The following is a 26,056-nucleotide window of genomic DNA, read 5'->3' on the forward strand; positions in this document are numbered from 1 at the left end:
ATTTTTCGCCGAAAAAGTCTTCAGCGAACTCCGCCCGGCGCCTGAGAGTGCGCTTATTGAAGCGAGCACAGGCGGCACAGGCCGAGACGTCGTGGTCTGGGCCAAGGCAAGGAAGGCAGTAAGAATGGAAATCCTTATGAGGTATTTGTTTACCACAAGACAAACAATTATTAACTTTTTCAGTAATTTCTGACATCGGCTGAGGCAAGAAAATGTCCCCAATGGGGTACTTAGCTTTTTTGATGACTTCGGATCGAAGAATACAGGAGCTGACCGACCGGCACTTGCGAACTGCTTCTGCTTCGGGCACCGCGCGGCAAGAAAGACTGAAGAAGATGGCGTCGGCTGATGCTTATGTACTCCTGCCGCTCTGACGTCGGAGAGAAATGCGACATCAGCCAATGTGGGACCCAGACTTTGGAATCCAGCCGACCGAGGGCTGCCTGAGGCAGGACAACCCATATGTTATGACTGCAGTTGCATTCTTGAAGGACATCGGCATCACAGTGAATGCCGTTTTTCCAACACATACAGACTGAAATCCAAAAAATAGTGAAGGCCCAGGTCAGCAATTTTTTTCCCCATTGCCCTTTACCCCACTGTAGTACGATCCTGGAATTGGTATATTTAGTTAAGGGGTGTGGGGGGCACAGCTCCCAACATTATGTTTGACATTGTGTGTATGTCTTTTTAGTGCAAGCGATTTCTTTCCCAGGGAAAGAAATCGCTGTTTTGAATGTTCACGGTTTAGTGAGGTCGCTGATTACATGTCAATGAAGAGGCGTTTGATGGAGCGCCTGTTTGAGCATTTAATATAGACCCATCTACCTCAGGAAATATTCTCTGAAGTCTACTTGGGGTATTAAAATATCTATGTAAACATTTCCATGCAAAAATCCTAAATCTTTTAGATTTTGTTGCTTATTTGGGTCGACATAACTATATTCCCCCATTGTGAATTGCTTACCAGTCTCTCTTCCCAATCCTTTCTAACCTCCTCTGATTGATTCTTATAGTTATGCAATATTTTATATGCTCTAATAATTATTATTTTTTTAATGGCAGCTTCTGTTCTAGATTACTAATAGGATAAATACTGGCTTGTCTTGCAGAGCACTTTTGCACTAATACTGCACAAGTCAGTCTTTATCCTATTATGTAGCCAACACAAGGGACTAAGTCTATAACAGCTCTGCCTTTAATAAAGTTTTACTCCATTTATGCAGTGGCTCTGGTGACTTTTTTACTTCGCTTACTGAACTACTGAAGCCCACTAGATTTATCGTAGAGCACTGTTTTTTCCTCAAAAACTCTACTAGTGCTGGTCTTTTGTTTAGGACTGCCCTTTTTTTTTCTGTTTGCCTACACTCTGATATTAATCGTTGATAGGGAAGACAATTTCTAACCTGCAGTCCAAATAACTTCTTGGTGTCTTTCCATTCTATGACCTTCCTCTCTCTAGTTATTTGCTCCCAATACCTTGGTTCCTTTCCCAGTTTTCTCCAATAAATTCCAGCCCGCTCTTGCCTACTGTCTGTATGCAGTCATCCCTATCTGCAGAATCTCCTTTCTCCATTCCCATGATGGCTTAGTTCTTACAATACTTTCTGATACCTTATGAATATAACATTCTATATGATTATTATTATTCTGCTTAAAGGTCTGCATCCAAAATCCCAATCTCTACTTGTTTCTTAAGCTTCCCCCCATTTCATCATCACCCCTTTCCACTGTGAATTGTAGTTTTCTGCTAGTGCTTTGTATTAGAGCCTTAACTGTGTTGCTCTGAAATACCCCTTCAAATTGGGTAATCTCAATCCACTTTTTCTATTGAAAGAATCAGCTTATCCCACTTGACTCTTGCTGCCTTCTCCTCCCAGATAAAATCCTTCAGCTCTTTATTAATTCCAATCCACACCTTCTCTGGTTGATAAACATATGCCTGACCTATGTATAAGACTAAAGGGACTAAAACATTTTAACTGCTTGTATCTTACTATCCATATTCATACAACAGAGCTTCAATTTTCTCAGTTTTTGCATTATCTTTTCTTTAGTCTCTTCCCACATATCTTTAGCTGTCACACCAGAATAATTTTTAATCCATACTCCTAAATATTTCATTTTATCATGCCCCCATAAATATTGACATTGCTGAACCAATTTGTGTGTGGGTACATACTTTACTGCTATTGCCTTTGTTTTACCGTCATTAATTCTGTATCCAAAAAGACCTGAAACTGTCTCAAAATGTTCCACAACACTGTAATGTCATTTTCTGGTTTTATCAGGTATAAAATATCATCATCTACAAGTACATGCAGCATTTCTTGACTACAATACCAATAACATTCTTAAATTTCTGACTCCCTTATTTTCTTTGACAATGGTTCTAAATAATTAACTTAGCAAATAACAAAGGGGAAAGAGGACACTCCTGCCTGGTTCCTCTGCTCAAGCAGAAATCATCAGAGAGGACGCCATCCACTTTAATTTTCACCTGTGATCCCTCATATATCCTCCTAATCAACCTTATAATTTTATCAGGGAATGCAAATCCTTCCATTGCTGTATTAAGTTCGTGTTTACAAACATTATACTTCACATATACTGCTATATATCATATAACCAAAGCAACATTACATACATTATTCAATTCCTGCCCTTTTTTTAAACAAGAAACATCTTTATTAAACCATCACTGATGACACAGGCAATCATACATTTGCATAAATGAAAACAAATCACAATGACACAATCCTAGTTGCAAGCGTTTTACATCACAAACCATAATGACACACTCCCAGTTGCAACTATTATACATCACTTATAAAATCATTTTCAGTCAAACATTACATAGCTCATTTAAGTTCTGCCTTCTTTTAAACCTCATTCCTCCCCTGCATGTACTTTTCCCACAATTCACATTTTTTTCTATATAGTTTGCTCCTACCCTTTTCTAAAGATCTCATTTCCAGTTGTTTTATTTTTGTAACTATATTCACTACTTCTAGTATCTTCTTCTTCTTCTTTTGGCTTTTCCCAGTTAGGGGTCGCCACAGTGGATCACCTGTCCGCTCATGATTGGCAGTGGAGTTTTACAGTGTTGAGTTGCCAGCCCGGCGCCCAACCTTCCACAGAAGGCACATACATGCACACACTCACGCCTAGGGCCAATTTAGAGTGTCCAATCCACCTACAGCATGTCTTTGGGATGTGAGAGGAAACCGGAGCACCTGGAGGAAACCCACGCGACCACAGGGAGGACATGCAGACTCCGCTCAGAAGGCACCCCAGCCAAGGATCGAACCAGAGAACCTCTTGCTGTGAGGCAGCAATGCTAACCACTGCACTACCATGGCTGCCCATTTACTACTTCTAATATAGTTAGTTTAAATTTTGATTTCCATTTTCTAGTAATTTTTTCTTTGGCAGCCACTATAATTAGACACAGAAAGGCCTTACCATGCCGAGGCAATTCCGATTCTGTATCATAGCTCAGAAAAATCATCTCCCGCATCACACCAATCTGCCCACCCAGCATCACCAACAGTGCATCCCACAGGGAATCCTTAAAGCCATCCAACTCACCAAGTCACTATAAGACTAACGGGACTAAAGGCATTTTAACTGTTTGTATCTTACTATCCATATCCATATAACAAAGCTTCCATTTTCTCAGTTTTTGTATTTTCTTTTGTTTAGTCTCTTCCCACATATCCTTAGCTGCCACACTAGAATACATTTTAATTCATACTTCTAAATACTTAATTTAATCATGTCCCCATAAATATGGATATTGCTGAACCAATTCATATGTAGGTACATAATTTACCACTATTACCTTTGTTTTAGCCTGCCTGGTTCCTTTGCTCAAGCAGAAATTATCAGAGAGGACACCACCCACTTTAAATTGCACCTCTGATCCCTCATATATCCTCCTAATCAACCTTATATTTTTTTCAGGAAATGCAAATGCTTCCATTGCCCTGCTCATAATGTCCTAGCTTACTCTGTCAAATGCTTTCTCTGCATCAACATCCACCAACAATTATATTTTCTTATATTCTGCTTTCCTCTGGATCATCAATGTTCTATTAATGTTGTGAAATGTTTGCCTCCCCTCCACAAAACCACAATGATCCATACCTATCAATTTTGGCATTACATCTGCCATTCTTTTAGCCATTATAGACATGGACACTTTATAATCATGGTTTAGTATTGAAATTGGCCTGTATGCAGCTGGATCTGATGGAACTTCACGCTCTTTAGGTATTGCAGCTACCACTGCTTTCTTCCAGGATGTTGGTAATTCTCCTCTGTTTAAACTACTGTTAATCCAAACCTTCCAGATCATTATCATTTTTTCCCTCCTAGCTTCCAAACTTCTACATGAATACCATCTATTCCTGGAGATGTTCCTCTACACTGGTTACACATCACAATTTTTGTCTCATCTCCTCATACCCTAACCATTAGTAACTGAGACTCATCTACCTCTAACCTTGGCATATTTAATTCTTTCATAAACATTTCCATTTGTATCTTTTCTTGAGTTCCATATTTCTCTGCTTTATACAGACTTTCACAGAATTTCCAAAATATTTCTAATACCTCTACAGAATCTATTGTTACCTTCCTTGTTATAGGCTCCCTAAGCTTGGTGACAGCCCATTCTATTTTCTGTTGCGTGAGTTGTGCTAAACGTTTTTGTGCTCTTGTGTTATTATCAAAAATTAATTGCTTAACAGCAATCTTTCTAAACTCATGTATATTATCGAGGTAATCCCATATTTTCTGCTTAGCATTCTGCAGTTTATCCTCTTCTTGTTCTTTGAGATTCCCCCTATTCTGCAATACTTAATTTGTCAGTCCCTCTAAATAAGTATTGTTAATTCTTAACCATGGCTCCTTTTCTTTTCTTTCCACCCTATTTTTAAACTCTACCTGAATTTTATCCCACTGCTTAGCTCTATTTTCAGAAGTAGTTTCTATCTTCATGGGTAAATCCTGAATAGTGTCTACTACTCATTCCTTAAATTCCTCTCTTTTCAACACAGAGGTGGGAAAGTGCCAGTGTCACATTTTTATTTCATTACCCTGTGTTTTTATTTTAGTTATTATTGGCACATGATCTGAAATAGTTACTGGGTGCATATCAAGACATTCAATTAAATGCACATGTTCCTGTGAAATGTAAAGTCTGTCTAACCTAGCCCAGTTTTTAAATTTTGGGTATTCATATGTTAATTTTACTCCAAACTCCTGTTACTGAATTCACATCTTCCATGCCAAATATTTTCATAAATTTCTTCAAAAATCTACCCTCCTTTGTTATACTTTCCCTTCTGGACCCTTCAGACACCATCACAGTTGCAAATCAAATTCTAGCCCCCACCTATAAGTAATATTCCTGGTGAAAACTGATTATTTCTTCCATAATTTTCTTAAGCTCCATTACAGCAGTTTAAGGTGGAATACAAATACATGCAAGTGTAATCCTCCTCTCTTGCCAGTAGTCCCTTAGCACTACAAATTTGCCATCATCTTTTTTATCCTCTTCTATCATTATTGGATTTCCTCTTGCAATAATATAAGTACTCTCTTTTCCTTTGTCCCAGATATTCTACTAAATAACCATCCTGAAAACTTTTCTTTATCAAATTCTCATGTTCAGTTCTTTCTAAGTGTGTCTCCTGTAGCATAGCTATTTGCACTTTACATTTTTAATATAGTTCACTATTCTTTCGTTTTAGTATTCATTTGTAAGACCACTGATATCTAATGACCTTACAGAAAGGATCACTGTATTAAAAAGTTATTAAACCCACCTTTTATGTATAACAACTTTTTTTGTTAAATGTCTAGCTCCAGCTTTTGTGTTACATGCATACACTGTTCTGCAGGTTGAAGATTAATATATCTGTTTCTAGCCATATCCATCTGAGCCTATGTTCATAGGTAGGTACTAGGCTATTGGCCCTAGGGCCTATATCAGCCTAGCCAAAAGGGTACCCTGGCTTTCACCACACAAGAAAATTATTTTCCTGTGCCTCTGTCGAGCAGAGACACAGAAGTGATCCCAGGGGTGAATTTCCTATCTCCCATCCAATCATCAATATTTTTCTTGAAGAGTGCTAAAGAGGAGCTTTGTTTGACATAGATAGGCAGTTTGTTCCAGAGTATGGGAAGTCTCTGGGACAGGAATCTATCCCTCCAGCATGTTCTGTTTATTACTGTGACAAGGTTTAGGTCCCTAGAGCGTGTAGCTTGGAGGGATTGGGATTTCTTTACGTGGAGCATGTCCAACAGATCTGGGTTTGACATAGCTTTGTATGTTAGGCAGAGATTGCCTCTGAGTAGGCAATATGTGACGGAGTAAAGCTGGAGTTTTTTGAGAGGGTCTGCGTAGGGCATCTGTTTGAGGACAGTAATCCTCTTTCTGAGGTATTTCTGCGGCCTTTCCAGTTGTTGTAGATGTCTTGTGAGGCACATACCAAAAGGGGCAATGTATTCTATAATGGGTCTAATGAGTGATGAGTAGAGGGGAACAATGACCTCTTTTTTCCTGGATGAGAAACCTTTTGTGATGAGGTGTGCCACGTAGAAGAATTTCCTGACTACTGTGGCAATGTGATTATCAAAGGAGAGACTACTATCCACCTGTGTCCCAAGGACTCTTATCACACTTTCGGTGATAAGCAGACTACCGCCTATGTGGTATACAGAGTTTTTACCAAAAGGGATGACAATGCACTTTTTGAAATTGAGCTTGAGGCCATGGCTTTGACACCAGGCATCTGTCTCAGTGAGGCCCTTTTGTAGGATGTCCACATCGTTAGGAGTTTTGATTATGGCTCCTAGTTTGCAGTCATCTGTGAACTTCGTTAGCCAAAGACCTTCTGTGTTAGCCTGTACTTCAGAGAAGTAGATACCAAACAGGAGAGGACCCAGGACTGAACCCTGTGGTACTCCACTTGTCACTGGTCTGAAGTTGGATTTAGAGTCTGCTACTTTCACAGTGTGGGTTCTGTCAGTGAGCCAGTTGGCAACCCATCTTGTGACATAGAGATTTATACCTAGTTTAGTGAGTTTATCTATAATTCCAGAATGGGGGATGGTGTCGAAAGCCCTGGCGAGATCTAGATAGGCTGTGTGAACCACCTTACCCTCATCTACGGCTTTGGTGACCGCTTCAAAGAAGTCTATCAGGTTTAGGAGACAGGATCTGCCTTTTACAAACCCGAACCGGGTGGGATCCATAGTTTGGAGGTTACCAATGTCATTGTTTATAAGTTCCATGATGATACGTTCCACAGCCTTGCACACCAGGCTCATCAGGTTAATGGGGTGGTAGTTCTCAGGGTCCGTGGTGGCTCCCCCTTTGTGAAATGGGATGACTGTCGCTGTGCGCCATTCGCTGTGCACAAAGCCTGAGGTAGGGCTATGACTGAACATGGTACTTAGGTGGGGTGCCAGTTCATTCTGTAGTTCATGTAGAATGCAGCCTGGGATGTTGTCAGGTCCCATCGATGCTGTGTTCTTGGCTTTGGAGAGTGTGTTTTTTACCTGTGCAGCCATGATTACAGGAACTTTGCATTCTTCCAGTATAGAGATGGGCCCTTTAGAGGGTGAGAGGGGGTAAAGTTAGCACTGAACCTATCTGACAGGATGTTGGCAATTTCAGTTGGTTCTGTATATTTAGTGCCATTGTGCTGTAACTTAGAGCAGATCTGAGTATTGCCATTGAGATTCTTGACATAGCTATAGAATGCTTTGTGGTTGTGTTTAAAATCAGTGGTGATTTTATTTTTGTAACTAGCTTTGGAGGATTTTATGACGGATCTCAGCTTCTTACTGAGGCTGACCAGGGAGTTCCTCCAATCATGGGATTTTACTCTTTTTTGCAACAGTTTCTTTCTTCTGTTGTAGAGTTTGTTTATGGCAGGGGACCACCAGATTGGCTTCCTTTTTTTGGAGGATAGCATCTTGGTTCTGTTAGGGATTGCACAATCCATGCACTCATGTAAGTGCTTATAAAGTGCATTTGTGTAGGATTCAGCAGTCGTTCCTCTATTGTCCATCTGCATGGGTGTTGTGAAGTTTGCCACTTCTGTCTTAAGCGTGAAGTTGGCTTTGGAGAAATTTTTTACGGCGGTTTCCCTAATGGGGGTGGGGGTGGGGGGTGGGACAGGAAGTGGATGTCTAGGGTGATTAGCTTGAGGTCGAATCTGACCAACGAGGAACTGACCTCTGGTGTAGAACACCATTTCCCCATGTTAGTAATGACCAGGTCTAGAATATTGCTGCCCATGGTGGGGGTGTGGATAAGTTGATGGAAGGCATTGGAATTTATGAATTCCAGAAAACGTTGAGCAAGAGTTGACACATGAGTAGTTTTCCCAGTTAATCGTGGGGTAGTTGAAATCGCCCATTATTAGGGTGTTAGGTTGTACCCTAATATTTTCCAGTGTATCAAAAAATGAGGAGTGGGAATCCTAGGGCATGGTGGGGGATCTGTAGCAAGCCACAGTTTGGACTGCGGTCTTGCCCAGAGTTAGTTGTACTTGGATAATCTCGGATGCATTATGCTGAGCAACTAGCTTGGAGGTGTGGAAATCCTTAATGAATATGGACATGCCTCCACCTTTACTGTTTCGGTCCAGGTTAGGTGGTCGAAATGTGTGGTATATATTATAGCCTGGTAATGCAGGGGTGCTCTCTGGAGCCTTGAACCAAGTCACTGTCACTGCACAGATGTTGATGTTCTCCATTTTAAGGAGTTCCTCAAGTGAGTGCATTTTGAGGTTTAGATTTCTAGCATTGAGTAGCATTACCCTCAGATTTTGCTTGCTTGTACCTGTTACGGTGGTGAATTTGTCATTTGAACCTTGCCTAAAAAAAGCACTATAGGGGTGGCAAGATCCTTAGCCAGTATACAGAATCCTAAGGGCGATAGGTGCAGGCCATCTCTGGCAAAGCATCGTGGTCTGTCGATCATGTCATCTCAGGCAGACAAATGCTGGATCCCCTTAGAATGACACCAGAAGCTTAGCCAATTGTTGAAGTCAATCATTTTGTCCTTGTACTGTGGTATCATTCTGGGTGATGACAGGATGCTACTCTGGGCTAGAGTCATACCTGCCTGGGCTACAAGATCAGACAGCTCCTCCATGTCTGTTTTCATGTAGTCCAGGGCGGTACATCTCAGGTCATTCGCACCAACATGAACAATGACAGAGTCATATTTGTACTTGTTGTGGAGTGACCTGAGTGTGTGCATTATGTGGTGGATCCTGGCACCTGAAAGGCAGCTGACAGTAACTTTCTCCTTGTTTAGCCTGGTGACTGGAACATCAGTGTGCCTGACTATATTGTCACCTATGGCTAGAGTGTTGGGTACGTTGTTATGCCTTATGTGCTGTGGTTGAGTGGCACATTGAGTTTGTGGGCTAAGTGTCATTTGGGTTGTGTTGGGGGGTGGAGGTTGCTTGCGTTTCTGCTTTGGAGGTCCCTATTGCTTGGGCAGATTTTTATTGAGCACCTCCACGAATGTAGATGTGTTATTCCATTTCTATGTGTGTGTTTTGGTGGTGTAGGTTTTGAGGGACTATCTGATGAGTGTGGTGTGGTGTGGTGCAAGTGTTTACCTTCTCCTCTTGACTGTCTAGTCCAGTCTTGGGTGAAGAGAGCTTTACTTCCAGTTTGGCTATATAAGTGCATCTCTCACAGGTTGTAGTGTTGGGTGGTAGGAGGAGAAGGTTGTGTACATAAGGCAATTGTTGCATTGCCCCATGATGCCCAGATTCATCAGGTAGACAGGAGAAAACACCGGGAGCTGACCCTTAGACATGCCTGGATAGGTGCTTATTTATTAGTAGTAAAAACTGTTTTCCTTTACACACGTGAGGAAAGTTGAGTGCTGTAGTAATTTGTAGCTTATTTAGTGCTTACAATGAGTGCTGAACAAGTGCTGAGCTCAAAGAAACAGATTTGATTGCTAAAACTAAAAACGGGCTAGTTCTAAGGGAAAATTCAAAGAGCAGACTTTATGGCATTGGGAATAGTTTAATCCTAGTTAAGCAGCGATGCATAAAGTGTTGTTTTTTTTTAGATAAGCTACGTAGTGCTTACCACTCCCACTGATAAGCTAGAAGGCTTCCCTTCAAAACAGAAAGGCTTGGGGTTTCAGAAACTTACAAACAGTCCTGGATACAGCAAATCTGTATTTGGACTAGACTACTTACAGAAAAGGCAGGAAACTAGCTTAGACATTTTTTTTTTTGGTAAAGTGGAAAGGGAGAAAGGAGGAGCAGAAGATAATTCAAGGTTAATAAACGAAGTGGGTTGGCCTTCTCAAATGTTCTCCTTGTAGGTAGAATGTGGTAATGACATGAGACCGGGAGGAATGTCCCAGATCAAATTTACAGTAGGGATGGGCAACTGCAAAGCCATCAAGTATAAGAACAGGATACCAATAGGGAGGCAGGGTGAGAAACAAAAATCAGAACAAACTTAAACAGATGCTTTACAATTGTAGAAGCTTTCCAGTTAATACCTCACACACAGTGAAACTAGCTAGAAAAGTATGCAGCAGACAATACATGTGCTATAAATAACTTGTAAAAATAAACAAAAAACAGGATACTTAATGTTATATATCACAGATCAGTTTGCTCAGTGCCCTTCCTCCGATTAGCTCAATGTGAAATGGCAGAAACACTCACAAGTTAACTTCTTAAATAACAGAAAGTTGAAACCTGAAACAACTTTAAAAAAAGCTCGAAAGAACCAATGAGGTGCTTACTCCAAGCCGTAGTCCAGGAAACTCAATCAGCCAATGACCATAAACCCTTCCCTCTCACTGAAATGCTATACTGGCTTTGGCTAGACTAAGATGGCCTGGAACATGTGCTCAGACACACAACCTCTACCAAAAAACATCTAGGCCCAAAACCCAAGCCTGAATATGGAAAAAGCTATAACTACCCACACTACTTAGGTAGAAAAAACTGCAGAAATGTTTATCACAGCAGAAAAATGAAAGTTTTAAACAGATAAATGAGCAAGGAGACACTAGAGAATGCTTTTAACTGCAAACAAGTTATATGATACACTCTTTGGCAGGAAATCAGAACAAACAAACCCAGACTGATGCTTAACAATAGGGATGGGCAACTGCAAAGCCACCAAGTATAAGAACAGGATACCAATAGGGAGGGAGGGTGAGAAACAAAAATCAGAACAAACTCAAACAGATGCTTTACAATTGTAGAAAATTTCCAGTTAATACCTCACACACAGTGAAACTAGCTAGAAAAGTGCAGCAGACAATAAAAGTGCTATAAATAACTCGTAAAAATAAGCAAAAAACAGGATACTTAATGTTCTATATCACAGATCAGTTTGCTCAGTGCCCTTTCTCCGATTAGCTCAGTGTGAAATGTCACATCTTACAAAACATTCTGATTTCTTGAAAGCCCTAAAAAAAAAATACCATTAAAACCTTATAAATTTAATACTAACACACTCCCCCATTCTGCAATACTTAATTTGTCAGTCCCTCTAAATAAGTCTTGTTAATTCTTAACCATAGCTCCTTTTCTTTCCACCCTATTTTTAAACTCTACCTTAATTTTATCCCACTGCTTAGCTCTATTTTCAGAAGTAGTTTCTATCTTCATGGGTAAATCCTGAATAATGTCCACTACTCATTCCTTAAATTCCTCTCTTTTCAACACAGAGGTGGGAAAGTGCCAGTGTCACATTTTTATTTCATTACTCTGTGTTTTTATTTTAGTTATTATTGGCACATGATCTGAAATAGTTATTGGGTGCATATCAAGACATTCAATTAAATGCACATGTTCCTGTGAAATGTAAATTCTGTCTACTCTAGCCCAGTTTTAAAATTTTGGGTATTCATACGTAATTTTACTCCAAACTCCTGTTATTGAACTCACATCTTTCATGCCAAACATTTTCATAAATTTCTTCAAAAATCTACCCTGTTTTGTTATACTTTCCCTTCTGGTTCCTCCAGACACCAACACAGTTGCAAATCAAATTCTAGCCCCCACCTATAAGTAATATTCCTGGTGAAAACTGATTATTTCTCCCATAATTTTCTTAAGCTCCATTACAGCAGTTTAAGGTGGAATATAAATACATGCCAGTGTAATCCTCCTCCCTTGCCAGTAGCCCCTTAGCACTACAAATTTGCCTTTATCTTTCTTATCCTCTTCTATCACTATTGGATCTCCACTTGCAATAATATAAGTACTCCTCTTTTCCTTTGTCCCAGACATTCTGCTGAATAACCATCCTGAAAACTTTTCTTTATCAAATTCTCATGTTCAGTTCTTTCTAAGTGTGTCTCCTGTAGCATAGCTATTTGCACTCTACATTTTTTAATATAGTTCACTAGTCTTTCTTTTTAGTATTCATTTGTGAGACCACTGACATTTGATGACATTACAGAAAGGATCACTGTCTATTAAAAAGTTATTATTCCCACCTTTTATGTATAACACCTTTTTTGTTAAATGTCTAGATCCAGCTTTTGTGTTACATGGATGCACTGTTTTGTAGATTGAAGTTTAATATAGTTGTTTCTAATCATATCCATCTGAGCCTATGTCACATCTTACAAAACATTCTGATTTCTTGAAAGCCCTCAAAAAAAAAACAAAAAAACAAAAAAAAAAAAAACCCAATACCATCTAAATCTTATGAATTTAATACTAACACACAAAACTATGTAAGTCTTGAAAGACTGAAGTTTTACCCTCATAACAGGAACAAATGTCCCAAACTGACAGCCACACTTACAGACTTGAGTTAACCAAAAAGAAAGGTTATCCATGCTAAGATGCATGATGCGGCCCTTGCTTCTACTAAGTGCTAACTGGTTTTACCTTATCTTTATAGCTCTCCCAGCTGGTAAAATCCCTGGATACTTTCTGAGAACATTATCCCCTAGCCAGGTTCTGTTTGTTCTCTTTTCTTCTTTTTCCAGCCTATCACTCTCCAGCAGACTGTAACCAATTTCTGTTTATCAGATTGTCTCTATGGAGACATGAGAATCAGATAGTAAATTTCTCTTTATTAGATTGATTCCATGGAGATGTGAGGGCCAGATACAGAATTGCTACTAAGCATACATTCATTTGCTAGCAAAAAGTCTCATAATATTCAATATTCTTTTTCATTTACTTGTTTTCTCTTAAAACATGTCATTAAATCAATTTAAGGTCCTCGATCCAGTCATTCCCCCATGCAAGAATGAGAAAAAAGCACATTATTTTTTTCTTCCTGCTCTTTTAACCAGGCTTTTATGTTCTTGAAAATGAACAAAGAAAGAAAGAAGGGAGAACGAAAGGAAAAAATGAACAGCAGCAGCTATGTACAATCCCCATTAGACTTAAAAATAACTGAGAAAACTTTAATTTACAGCATGCAAAGAAAAACATACACCTGAAAAATAGTACTATTAAGAGAAAAAAATGTTTTCTTTACTTACAGTTAACTTTCTGCCCTCTCTTCCCCTCCCCAAGCATTTTTCTGAACATTAATGACATGAAGTAGGGCATATACTTTACAGTCCCCCATAAATCCAACAATTTCTGAAAAAGACCAATATTTCCAGATTTTCTGTTCTGTCATATTTCACAAATATAATTATTGCATTGTAATCTCACATGAAGTTATTGGTTGTATTACTGTTCATCTCCATCTCCCAAATCCTGTCTCTGCTTCATTTCCAATGTCCTTCAATGTCACAGGTACAATCTCTCTCTCTGGTCTTTATTACTAGAAGAACAAGTAGAAGAATATCCTTCTGTTTTACGGCTCACTTTTTGTTGGACAAACTTGTGTATTTCCTCCTTAGCATGTCCTTGATCAAAAAATTATTTGCCCTGCAAGAAAGATTACCTTGAAGACAGCTGGGTGCAGCAGTTTGAATCTTACACCTGAGTCTCGAAATTCTCTGAGTAGTAGAATGAATTTACTCTTCTGCCTAGTGTACAATGAGTAATCATTCTCCACAAACACTCTGCTGTCTCCCACTTTTAGTATTTTGTCCTTCTGCCATGGTTCTGTCAGAACCAACTCCTTCTGCTGGTTGGATTTCATCTTTACTATTAAAGGTATAGGTTGTTTTCTCATAGCCAGGTTTGGAGCATACACATGATGTGCCCTTTCAAATAATAACTCCTGCTGTGGAATAGCAGTCCAGTTGCTTATTTGTGTTTTCATAAAATTAATGTAGTCTGTTCCTTCTAGCTTCTCTGGTATAGCTTAAAATCTGTCATTTAATTCTATTATTTTTTTCAAACATCTCTTTCTGAGCAGTCTCATATTCAGCCAGCCTTTTCTTCATTTCACCCTGTGTTTTTGCCAGCTTTATTACCTCATCTGTATATCTCTTTAAAGCTTCTTCCATTTTTTCCAGCCTTTTGTTGTTTGTGCTGATATACACCATCCGTGTTTCATTTATTTTAACCAGGACTGTGTGCAGTTGTCTTATATCTTCCTGTAGTTTACTGGAAGTCATGTCTGGAGGTTGCACTGCTTTTTGCTGAACAGCTGCAGAACTTTCCCCAGTCAGTGTTTCTTCTTCACTTTTTGTAGCTTATTTTTCCAGATGCTCTGTATTTCTTTTTTCCTGGCATCCAGGCAGTACACTTACTAGCCAGTTACTGAAATCTACCCATAAACACGAAACTCTACTGGCCTTCTCTGATGAGTTTCTGTTTTCACACTGGGAGAGCTAGAGTTAAACTGTTACTCAATGAACAGCCATCTTGGAAGTCTCTCCAACTTACTGGTTTTATTTCTGTTGATCTCCATCACCCAAATCCTGTCTCTGCGTTATTTCCTAGGTACTATTGATTCTTCTACTCAGCGCTCATGCTCACTTCCTTCTCTCCAGCAATTTCCATTGAAACATTGGAAAATATTTCACAGGTACATTATCTCTGTGGTCTTTATTACCAGAAGAACACGAAGCAGAATCTCCTTCTGTTTCACAGCTCACTTTTTGCTGGACAAACATCTGGTTTTCCTTCTTAGCATGTACCTTCATCAAAAAATAATGTTGTCCCTCCAGGGAAGAATATTTTGAAGATAGCTGGGTACAGCACCTTGAATCTCACACCTGCATCTCAACATTCCTTGAATAGTGGAAAAATGTTGCTCCACTTATGTCTTGTGTACAATGAGTAATCATTCTTCTCTACACTCTGCTGTCTCCCACTTTTAGTACTTTGTCCTTCTGCCACAGTTTTGTCAGAATAAACTCCTTCTACTGGTAGGATTGAATCTTTACTATTAAAGGTCTGTGTTGCTTTCTTATAGCCAGGTATGGAGCATACACACTATGTGCCCTTTCAACTAACTGCTGTGGAATACCAGTCCAGTTGGTTGTGTGTTCATAAAATTAATGCAGTCTGTTCCTTCCAGTTTCTCTGGTATAGCTGAAAATCTCAGGTTTTTCCTACATGCTCTGCCCTCTAATTCTATTATTTTTTTAAATATCTCTTCTTGAGCAGTCTGATATTCCACCAGCTTTTTCTTTATTTTGATCTCTGATTTTTGCAGTTCTATCATCTCATCCAAATATCTGTTTAAAGCTTCTTCCATTTTTCCAGCCTTTTGTTGTTTGTGTTGATATAGTCCATCAATGTTTCATTTATTATAACCAGGCCTGCATGCAGTTGTTTTGTATCTTCCTGTAAGTTATTGGAAGTCATGTCTGAAGTTTGCATTGTTTTTTGATGAACAGCTGCAGAACCTTCCCCAGTCAGTGTTTCTTCCTTTCTTTTTGTAGCAGATTTTTTCCAGGTCTTCTACTTCTTCTTTCGGCTTTTTCCGGTTAGGGGTTGCCACAGTGGATCATCTGTCCACTCATGATTGTCAGTGGAGTTTTACGGTGTCGATTTGCCAGCCCGGCGCCAAACCTTCCACAGAAGGCATACACATGCACACACTCATGCCTAGGGCCAATTTAGAGTATCCAACCCACTTGCAGCATGTCTTTGGGATGTGGGAGGAAACTAGAGCACCCGGAGGAAACCCATCCGACCACAGGGAGGACATGTAGACTCCACACAGATGACACCCCAGCTGAGGATTGAACCAGAGAACCTCTTGCTGTGAGGCAGCAACACTAACCGCTGCACCACCACGGCCACCCTTTTCCAAGTCTTCTATGTTTCTTTATTCATAGCATCCAGGCAGTGCACTTACTAGCCAGTTATTAAAATTTACCCATAAACGCAAATCTACTGGCCTTCTCTGCTGAATTTCGGTTTTCGCACTGGGAGAGCTAGAAACAAGCTGTTACTCAATGTGCAGCCATCTTGGTAGTCACTCACCTACCTGGGATCTTAACTTTTTTTGGATATGCTAACTTTAGCTCCTTTTAAACTATATCATTAGGCCAACTTATGGTTCATTAATTGGAAAACAGTGTTACTTATTGCTTTAACATCTGCAAGAACAATATCTGAGCTGAAAGTTCTTACGTTGGATCAACCCATTTTCATATTCTACTGAGAAAGGATTTCTTTGAAAACAAATCCCTCATTTATACTCAAAGTAGTTTAGGAGTTTACATTAAGCCACACCATCTATCCCCCTGTCTTCTTTCCAGAACCTAAAAAACAGTGAGGAAGGATTCTTCATATTCTGGATGTGTAAATGCAACTCTGGCATTACCTTGACAGAACTAAACATTTCAGAAAATCTGAACAGCTGTTTGTCTCCTATGAAACTAAGGAAGAAGGGCAAGTCAAGCCACATCAGATGATGTCCATACAGTTGTCCATTGTTATTTCTTTTTGTTATCCCCACCATAATAAGGCACTTCCAGGCAGGGTCAATGCTTATTCTGTCACAGCCTTGACTTTTTCTATAACTTTTTGGAAAGGGGTGGATTCTAGAAGCTTTTTAGAGGCAGCTATTTGGTCCTCTGTATAAATCTTTACAATGCAGTACAAATTGATTCATTTTTTATGTCTAGAACAAACTTTGCTTTGACCATTCTCTAGGGTCTTCTGGACCCTCATTCTTCCTCCTCTCAATCTGTGTAAACTCTGGTATTTCACCAATTTAGCTTAGGCAGGCAGGCTTAGCAATGACTTATGAATGAACATAGGAAAGTTTTGTAAGTAAACTTACCATAACAGTACATGTTCAGTTCATTCACTGATGCAGTAGCCACTCCCTCTCTCTTTTTGTGTCTATATTTATGCTAGGGCAAGGATCAATACATCTCTTCCTGACTTTACTTCACGTATCAGGACAGTAACCTCTCTTTTATACTTGGCAAGATGGTTCTGAAGCTTTTGGCACCCAGTTTCTCAACATGGAACTTATGCTACCAGCAGCTCACACAAGTGGAGTGAGCCCATGTCTTTGGAAGACTGTTTAGCTGTAAATATCTTAAGCAGGATATAACCCTATATAGCTTAGGCTACTGTAGCAGTGATTTAATTGAACATCAACTGTTATGGTAAGTTTACATGCATAACTGTACTTTACATAAAATATCAATACATCAACCATGTGACCCCACGTGCTGGGCCTGAGGAGGCTGAAGTAGTTGAGATGAGATGTAAGTTGAAAAGATATAACCCTTTCAAGTATTTTTGAAAGAGGGCAAGGTTATAAATAGTAAAGTACTGTGTGCCCCTATTTTGTGAGAGATGAGACTGTAGATACCTTCTACAGGTCAAGGAAAACACCACTAGAAAGATGATGTGCTGGCGAGACAAAGCAACAAAGATGTTGCATAATTTGAGGAATTTTGGAGTGTGGCTATCTGTTGCCAGTGTTAAACATATTTCCTAACCAAGAGTTCAGTTCCTGAGCTGATACCTTTTGAAAGTGAAAGACAAGTGTGACGCTATAAAGGTGTACTTTCAGATGGGGAATATTTCTACAGGAATTGATGCTGAGTAGTCAAGTAGGTTTGTAAACAAATGAGTTAACTATTATGTTTTATTTTGGAAAACAGAGTAGTCTTTGTTCTGCATGTTAAATTATTAACATACTTTCAGAAACCGTTTGGATTATTTAGACGTCTTGCTTGATAGGCTTTAAGATAATTGGCCGTGGCTTGATGGGCAGCTTCTGTGCACTTGTTTCTTGTATTACAAGATTCAACTCTGATGGAATCAGAGATTTGAATTTTGAACTTCCCTGTTTAGATACTTCTACACTTACCTCTGCTGAGATAAAGAGACTGCTCTATTCTCTGAACTTACGTTGGTTGTCTGTATGCAAATGAAAGCAGTATTTGAATGTTAAATACATTGTGTTTCAGAATGCAAGCAGTATTTGAATGTTTAATACACTGTGTTTCAGAGTTTGAAAAACATTGTTTCCAGGTGTTGAACCATATGGAAACCGAGCTGCAAAATGGTTTAAAATGTAAAACTGTACAACACAGCTGTCACTGCTTAAACAAGTTGAAAAGATATAACCTTTTCAAGTATTTTTGAAAGAGGGCAAGGTTAAAAATAGTAAAGTATTGTGTGCCCCTATTTTGTGAGAGATGAGACTGTAGATACCTTCTACAGGTCAAGGAAAACGCCACTAGAAAGATGATGTGCTGGCGAGACAAAACAACAAAGATATTGCATCATTTGAGGAATTTTGGAGTGTGGCTATCTGAGTTACTGTTGCCAGTGTTAGACATATTTCCTAACCAAGAGTTCAGTTCCTGAGCTGATACCTTTTGAAAGTGAAAGACAAGTGTGACGCTATAAGGGTGTACTTTCAGATGGGGAATATTTCTACAGGAATTGATGCTGAGTAGTCAAGTAGGTTTGTAAACAAATGAGTTAACTATTATGTTTTATTTTGGAAAACAGAGTAGTCTTTGTTCTGCATGTTAAGTTATTAACCTCCTTTCAGAAACCGTTTGGATTATTTAGAAGTCTTGCTTGACAGGCTTTAAGACAAGTGGCCTTGGCTTGATGGGCAGCTTCTGTGCACTTGTTTCTTGTGTTACAAGATTCAACCCTGATGGAATCAGAGCTTTGAATTTTGAACTTCCCTGTTTAGATACTTCTACACTTACCTCTGCTGAGATAAAGAGACTGCTCTATTCTCTGAACTTACGTTGGTTGTCTGTATGCAAATGAAAGCAGTATTTGAATGTTTAATACACTGTGTTTCAGAGTTTGAAAAACATTGTTTCCAGGTGTTGAACCATATGAAAACCAAGCTGCAAAATGGTTTAAAATGTAAAACTGTTCAAGACAGCTGTCACTGCTTAAACAAGTCATAGTTCATACTTATTATATGTTCTCATCATATCAAAACTTTAATAAATGTATTTGCAAAAAAGTTGAATTCATACCTGGACATCTGTAGCAAAATAAGCTACAGAAAGAATAAACTGCAGAATCTCCTGTACCTGCCCTCATCTGTGTGTGTGTGTGTGTGTGTGTGTGTGTGTGTGTGTGTGTGTGTATCTTGCAGATAGTTTGGCTGGATCAAAAAGTCTATTTCACCTACAGTCCCTTAAAACAGGAATTACCAAAGAATAATAAGAAAGCTGAGAATGATAAGCAACCTAAGAATGATAAGTCATTATCAGATTTGTACAACATTTGCATTCTATTTTTCATCCATCTTAGACTGAGCTAATTTTAGTTGGTATCTAAATAAAGATAGAGAACTCCAAGAACTTCAGTAAAACACGCACATAGCCTCAGTAAAAAGGAATGACTTCAGCTCATAAGAAAAGGTCTTCTAATATTTTGTTTCTGAATGGATGGAGAAACTGAGCTCCTGGATGATTCAGTTTTTTTTTAAACAAGAAACATCTTTACTGAATTATCACTTATGGCATAATCAATCATACATTTATATAAATGAAAACTAACCATTTTGACATATTTTCATTTGCAAACATTATATTATCACATGTAATCTTCTATACGGTCATTGTCAGTCAAATGTTACAAAGTTCATTCAATTCCTGCCTTCCCTTATACCTCATTCTGCCTCCAAAACATTATTCTGCATGTACTGCTCCCACAATTCACATCTTTTTCTATGTAATTTGTTCCTACCCTTTACTAAAGATTCCACTTCCAGTTCTTTTATCTCTGTAAATATGTCCACTACTTCTAGTACAGCTGGTTTAGTCTCTGATTTCCATTTTCTAGTAACTGCTTTTTTGGCAGCCACCAGAAATAAACTCATCAAGGCCTTACTATGTGTAGGGAATTCCAATTCTGTATCGCAACTCAAAAAATGATTTCTTAGTTACACCAATTTGCTCACCCAGTACTTCTGATAGAGTAGTGTACAGGAAAGTTTTAAAGTCTGCCAACTCAATACATTTCCAAAAATATGTTCCCAATTACCTATTTCTTTGCCATCACACCTCTGACATTTGCAATTTACCCAAGGAAAAATTCTTTGGAATCTGCTTGGGGTATAAAAATACCTATGAAAACACTTCCAAGCAAAGATCCTACATCTTCTAGACTGTTGCATAAGTGGGAGCCATACATATATCCTCTCATTGTTTCTTTGTGAATTGCTTATCCAATCTCTTTTCCCAGTCCTAAACGTATGGTTTGATACCAGCAAGCAATAACAAAGCAGCTCAAAGACTAAGTAGAAAAGGGCAAGGTCCTGGAGGGACTTTTGAAATGGAGTGTACTATGAAGGAAGGTTAAAGGTTTAAATGTAATTTTTTTTTACTGTATTTACTATTTGTTAACAGGTTAAGTGAACTGGTTCTAAAACACTTTTCAGACCCACCCCAAGCCAGTAACATAACATTGTTCAACAGACTGAAACAAAAAATATTATACAGTGCAATATAATGTAAATATACAAGACAGTTATGTACAATCACATACAGTACTTAGAATGTTCTTCACAAACTGAGAGAATCAGAATGCTTTTTGAGGCATGTTTAACAACTAGAGTAAGTGGTAGCAATTCATCAGTGAGGTTGACCAGAAAGCAATGTGCCTTTTCAAGCTAATACTGTGATGACATCTATTTAAAAAGGTGATGATATCATATCTTATGAGGTACTTGGACAACACAAATATTTGCATAATTTATAAGTAACCCACCATTCTAGAGTAGGAATAAGGACTTCTTTCCAGATAGCAGCTCTCCCTTCTGCTGTTAATGAACTAGAAACTGAATAATAGATACACTACAACTACAGCATCAGTGACCACCCTGCTGATGTGTTCTGAGTAAGAGAAATATGGGTTGAGTCATACACCAATGCATTTAAAGAGGGAAACAGACTGAATGTTTCTCCCATATGAGACAAGATCAGAAAGTCATTCTCTCATTGTAGTCTTTTTTGCATGCCAGACAGCATTGACTCTGTTTTATGAAAGTTAACATAATAAATAATAATAAACATAACAGTAACAGTTGACAAAGTCTTAACAAGCACCAGTCTATTCACAATGAGCAGTCACTTACCATACATGGAAAAGCCATGGAATGGGATCACACCTGAAAATTAAACAAAAGATGGTGAAAATGAAAGCATTTTATAGGACATTAACATTGTCATTTTTAAAAGCTAATTCTGGCATTTTGTACATCTATGTGTGTGTGTGTGTGTGTGTGTGTGTGTGTGTGTGTGTGTGTGTGTGTGTACGCTTGCGCGTCCATATGCAGCCACTAGCTTTAGACAGTTTGTCTAGTTTTACCTGTTTTTTTTTTTCAGTGTAAATGATGTTCTGTAACTCAGCTGATAAAGGTTAAGTATCACCCATTTTGCTTAGCTGTGTGAAGCCTAAGCCCAGAAAAGAAGATCCATACTGTGAAAATGAAGCTTCCTGTGCTCTGCATAAAACTTTTGCATCTCGGCTGTCATTTTTATTAAAAAACTTCTTCAAACCAGGTCAGACCTTCTAAATAAGTGCCTAAAACAGTGGAATAAATAAAAGGCCTATACTGGTAGGTGAAAATTTCTTAATTGGTTACTGACTATAAACAGCACAGGACTTGAGCAACAGAATAAGAGCATCAATACTTTGAATAAAATGTTTTGCATCTCTAAGGACAAGTAGTAACACTGGGTCTCACAGTGTATATTACTATTTTTGTGAAACAGGTGCCCATTGCCTTATAGTTATATCACACATGTCTGCTGTGGACTGTGCTGAAATAAGCACTTGAGTCCAAACTCCCTGTGATACTCCCTCTCACTTCAATGGATAACAGATATTTAGCTGTTTAAGACAAATACACAGTGTTGCTAGTGATCCGTTTGCACAAGGTCAGCCTGGCAACTGTAAAACTCTTAATTTCTAGAGAAATAGAAACAAATCAGTATTTGTTAAGACCTCAAGAAGGCAAAACTCTAAAAGAAGATGAAAATCCAGGGTATGGGGTTTACACTCATCTCTATTTTCCACATATAGGAAAAGGATAAGGAGATGAAATAAGAAGTGACAACTCAGAGACCAGTTTAGAGAGGAAATGAGGGTTCATACTAAAAGAATAAGGTCCATGTGGAAAATGAAATACCAGGCTTTTACATACAACAGACTGAAGCTCTGTGATATGAGTGGAACTACTGGACCCAAGGAAGACCAGCTTCAAGGAGAGAAAGTTCTGTTCCACTGAAGCTTCTGATGTGAACAGTGGACATGACAGCACAATAGTTATAAAGTTCAGGTCCTAGGCAGAGACGGACTCTTTCTTAAGGATAAAATCTGGAAGATCTCATTCAGGAAATACTGTATTAATCCATTCCAGATTCAAGTGTTGCCCTCTGCAAAATCAAGATATGTCAGGATGACAGGCACCTATACTGATGTTGGAATAATTAAAGGCTAAATAAAAAAAGTGTGCCTGACACAGACTAGATACACTTTAAGATGTATTCAGTGAAAACAAAATGGATATATTATGGCCCAGCAAGATACACTCCTCTTAGCTTTGTATAAGCTTTGATTGGAAGGATTCCTAGCAGCTTCCAAAACCTTTGAGACATCCACAGGAAATAATGTCATTTACAAAGAGAATCCTGCAATAGCAAAGCTTTGAGATGGAAGTAGTCCTCCTGCCACTGTACTGAGACTGCTAGCACTTTGTCTAGAATAGTTTCTGGAGAGGCACAGATTCAAAAGGTCTGCAAGCTTTTATGAGCAGCCAACAGGCATGGATAATGGGGGGGGGGGGGGTCTTTTTCACACAAAACTTCACTATCTCGTGAATGAAAATGGGATGCATACAGCAAGTTTCCTCCTTGTGTCTTCAGGGATACAGTCCATGTCCTGCCCCCAATAGTGCCATTGAAGGCAACAACACTTGAGCAGGGTTGCATTCTTTAGGACTGTAACCATGTCAATCCCTGGAGTTCTCCACTGAAATATAGCTTATGTATCAAGTGTTCACAAAAAGAGTGGCTTATCCAAGAATGTGGACCACTTAGAAGATAATATGGCTAGCTGCCCAATCTCACATCCATACTGTTTCCCTTTCAAGAGGGTAAAAGCATGGTAAACCCCTGTTTATTCAGGAGCAATACTTGTGCTTGACTATCCAATTTTATAATAAAGGTGCACACTTCAAGATAGTTTCCAGATCCTACAAGCAGAAGAACATCACTCAATTCAAGGAAGAGTAAGAAAAGAAGGTTGTTTTCTGGTAGATAACAGGGGCCTGGCATCATGGAAGACTCAGAGTTGGCTCCCACTTTCATAAATGCTTCTGACATGAGGAACAGTGCTGGAGTTTGCATTTTTCCACAGCTACCTATTAAGTTACACTAGCCAATTTACAGTTAACTTTCTTTTACCTTTTCCAGTATTAATTCACTACAATCCCGGTTTAGATTACTGCTCTACAGGGGAATCTTCCTGTATTAACGTCACCTTTACTTTCCTTCTAGTTAGTCCTTCTCCAGGGCAGCCTCTTCTATTACTAGTAAGAAATAAGAACTAAAGAAGGTCCCAAGCTTCTTTCACTGATGTTGATATAACTTTTTTTTTTTACAAATGGCATGTCAGTGCTTTGCAACTGTGAAAGAAATGCCACTATTTTCACTTTTGCTGTATATACAGGGGTGAAAATGCAAATTATCATCTTTTTTTTTGCCAACAAGGTTTTCTACTGTTTCCATCAACTATCGGGCTTTCTACTAATAAATGCTAAGCTCATTCGTTTTCACATGCAGACGGTGCTACATACAATGAGTAACAGTTGAGCATAGGGGCTGTCATTCAGACAGCCATGGAAGAGTTTGTGCCCCTGCACTGTCATCCCAGCAGATGGAGGGTCTGGATTCACACCCCCTCCAGAGACTGGGGTCATACATATTTCTGAAGAGACCATAACTACTCATTCTGGTGGAACTAATCAGCACCACTCGCCTCTCCACAGTCCTCATCGTTAGGAACATTGGCTATGAAGGCATTTTAATTATGGCCTAACCACACTCCAAAGGAGAATGATGTGAGTATTGCATTATTGTGGGTGTCCTACAATCACCCTTTACGTGTGAATAGCCACCTTCATGTGGTTGGGACCAGCAATCCCACATCTCCTAGTCTATGGCCACTGTTATTGCTTACATAACTTGCAGGGAAGAAATCAGCTGAACTAAACCATCTTCCCTTCCTCCCAGGACAGGTAGGCCAGCATAAGGTGCTCATTGTCCGTAAACTGCACAATATTTATCCTGTAGAAACACAAGGAACTGTGTACCCTGCAGTTTGCCACTGTACTGTATGTTTAAAAAATATACAAATCATTTGATAAAAAAATACCAACTACAGATGCATCTTTGAATTCTGTGCAACTGTACTTGGCATTATGGAATAAGACACACATCAGCAGTACTTACCATTGGGTGGGTAAGTAACGGCATACTCTTCATTTCCCAACTTTCCTGTGAATTAGAACACAGCACATTCATTGTCAGAGACACATTTAAACTCTGTTTATTAATTACATAAATGTAATCCACATAAGAAACAAGATATTATAAAAAGACAATGCTGCAAGAAATACAGGTGACTTTAAAAACATGTGAACTGATGTGTTGCTTTGTTACATTTTGAACATAACCTAAAGTTTTCTCTAAAATGTGCCTGCTTTCCAACTTTCACTTTGATGACCTTCAGGCACCTTGTACTGGGTTTCTATTTGTGTGAGTTTCTATAGCTGTAAACTGAAGCCTATCATATACATAATATCCTATCTTTAGTTCACTAGTATTAGCATATTTTACAGTAACAAGTGCTGTGGTGCATGGCTGAAGGGGAATGAAGATCCTGCCAGCATGTTTTCAGTTTCAGGTGTCATCCAAGAAGGAAAGCTACTACACTGCGGCAGCTTGAGGGAATACATATAAACCTGCCATAGTTAATTTAAACTACTTAAAAGAAAAGATGTATAATCATTTCCTAATGCATTCCTCAGACAATTAACATTTAAGATTAAAGTGCTTATTTGTACGTATGTGTCTATATATCAATATATATATCTATATATATATATATATATATATATATATATATATATATATATATATATATGGTTCCCATTCAGAAGCCTGAAACATCATAAGCCTGAAAATCAAAATCCTGAAACCAAAAGCCTGAAAATTCAGAATCCTGAAAACTCAAAATCCTGAAAGCCCAAAATCCTGAAAGACCAAAATCCTGAAACTCAAAATCCTGAAAACACAAATAATGCTAATATGTCACTATAAAGACACTAATATCTACCAACTGACCCTGACCCTAACCCTAACCCTAAGGTCCGTCACTATCGCACACTCACCTGACCCGCGCCCTAAACCTAACTCACTTAAACCGCCCCTAACCCCAATATTTGTCACTATTGCATACATGCCTAACCTGCCCTAACCCTAACTCACTTAAACCACCCCTAACCCTAAAATAAAACCAACCGCACACTTACCTGACCCCAACGCATGACCTAACACCACAGGGCTAACAATAGCAAAGCCACAATGACATCAGTATGTCTATTTTGTGTTTTCAGGATTTTGAGTTTCAGGATTTTGGTCTTT

At 38.8% G+C, this 26,056-nt stretch overlaps 1 protein-coding gene across 1 annotated transcript in view; it reads right to left on the minus strand.

Annotated features, from left to right (window-relative positions):
• Nucleotides 1–26,056, minus strand: part of TBC1D19 (TBC1 domain family member 19) — a 2,958,314-nt gene that overhangs the window by 518,063 nt on the left and 2,414,195 nt on the right. The window contains exons 15-16 of the mRNA XM_044062152.1: nt 24,863–24,907; nt 21,484–21,516 (exon numbers count right to left, since the gene is read on the minus strand). Coding sequence (XP_043918087.1) covers nt 21,484–21,516; nt 24,863–24,907 — 78 coding nt within the window. The remainder of the gene's footprint in view (nt 1–21,483; nt 21,517–24,862; nt 24,908–26,056) is intronic.

The sequence above is a fragment of the Protopterus annectens genome, chromosome 2.part1 (genome assembly GCF_019279795.1).
Source record: "Protopterus annectens isolate FY-2018-M chromosome 2.part1, PAN1.0, whole genome shotgun sequence".
In the NCBI taxonomy this organism is placed as follows: Eukaryota; Metazoa; Chordata; order Ceratodontiformes; family Protopteridae; genus Protopterus; species Protopterus annectens.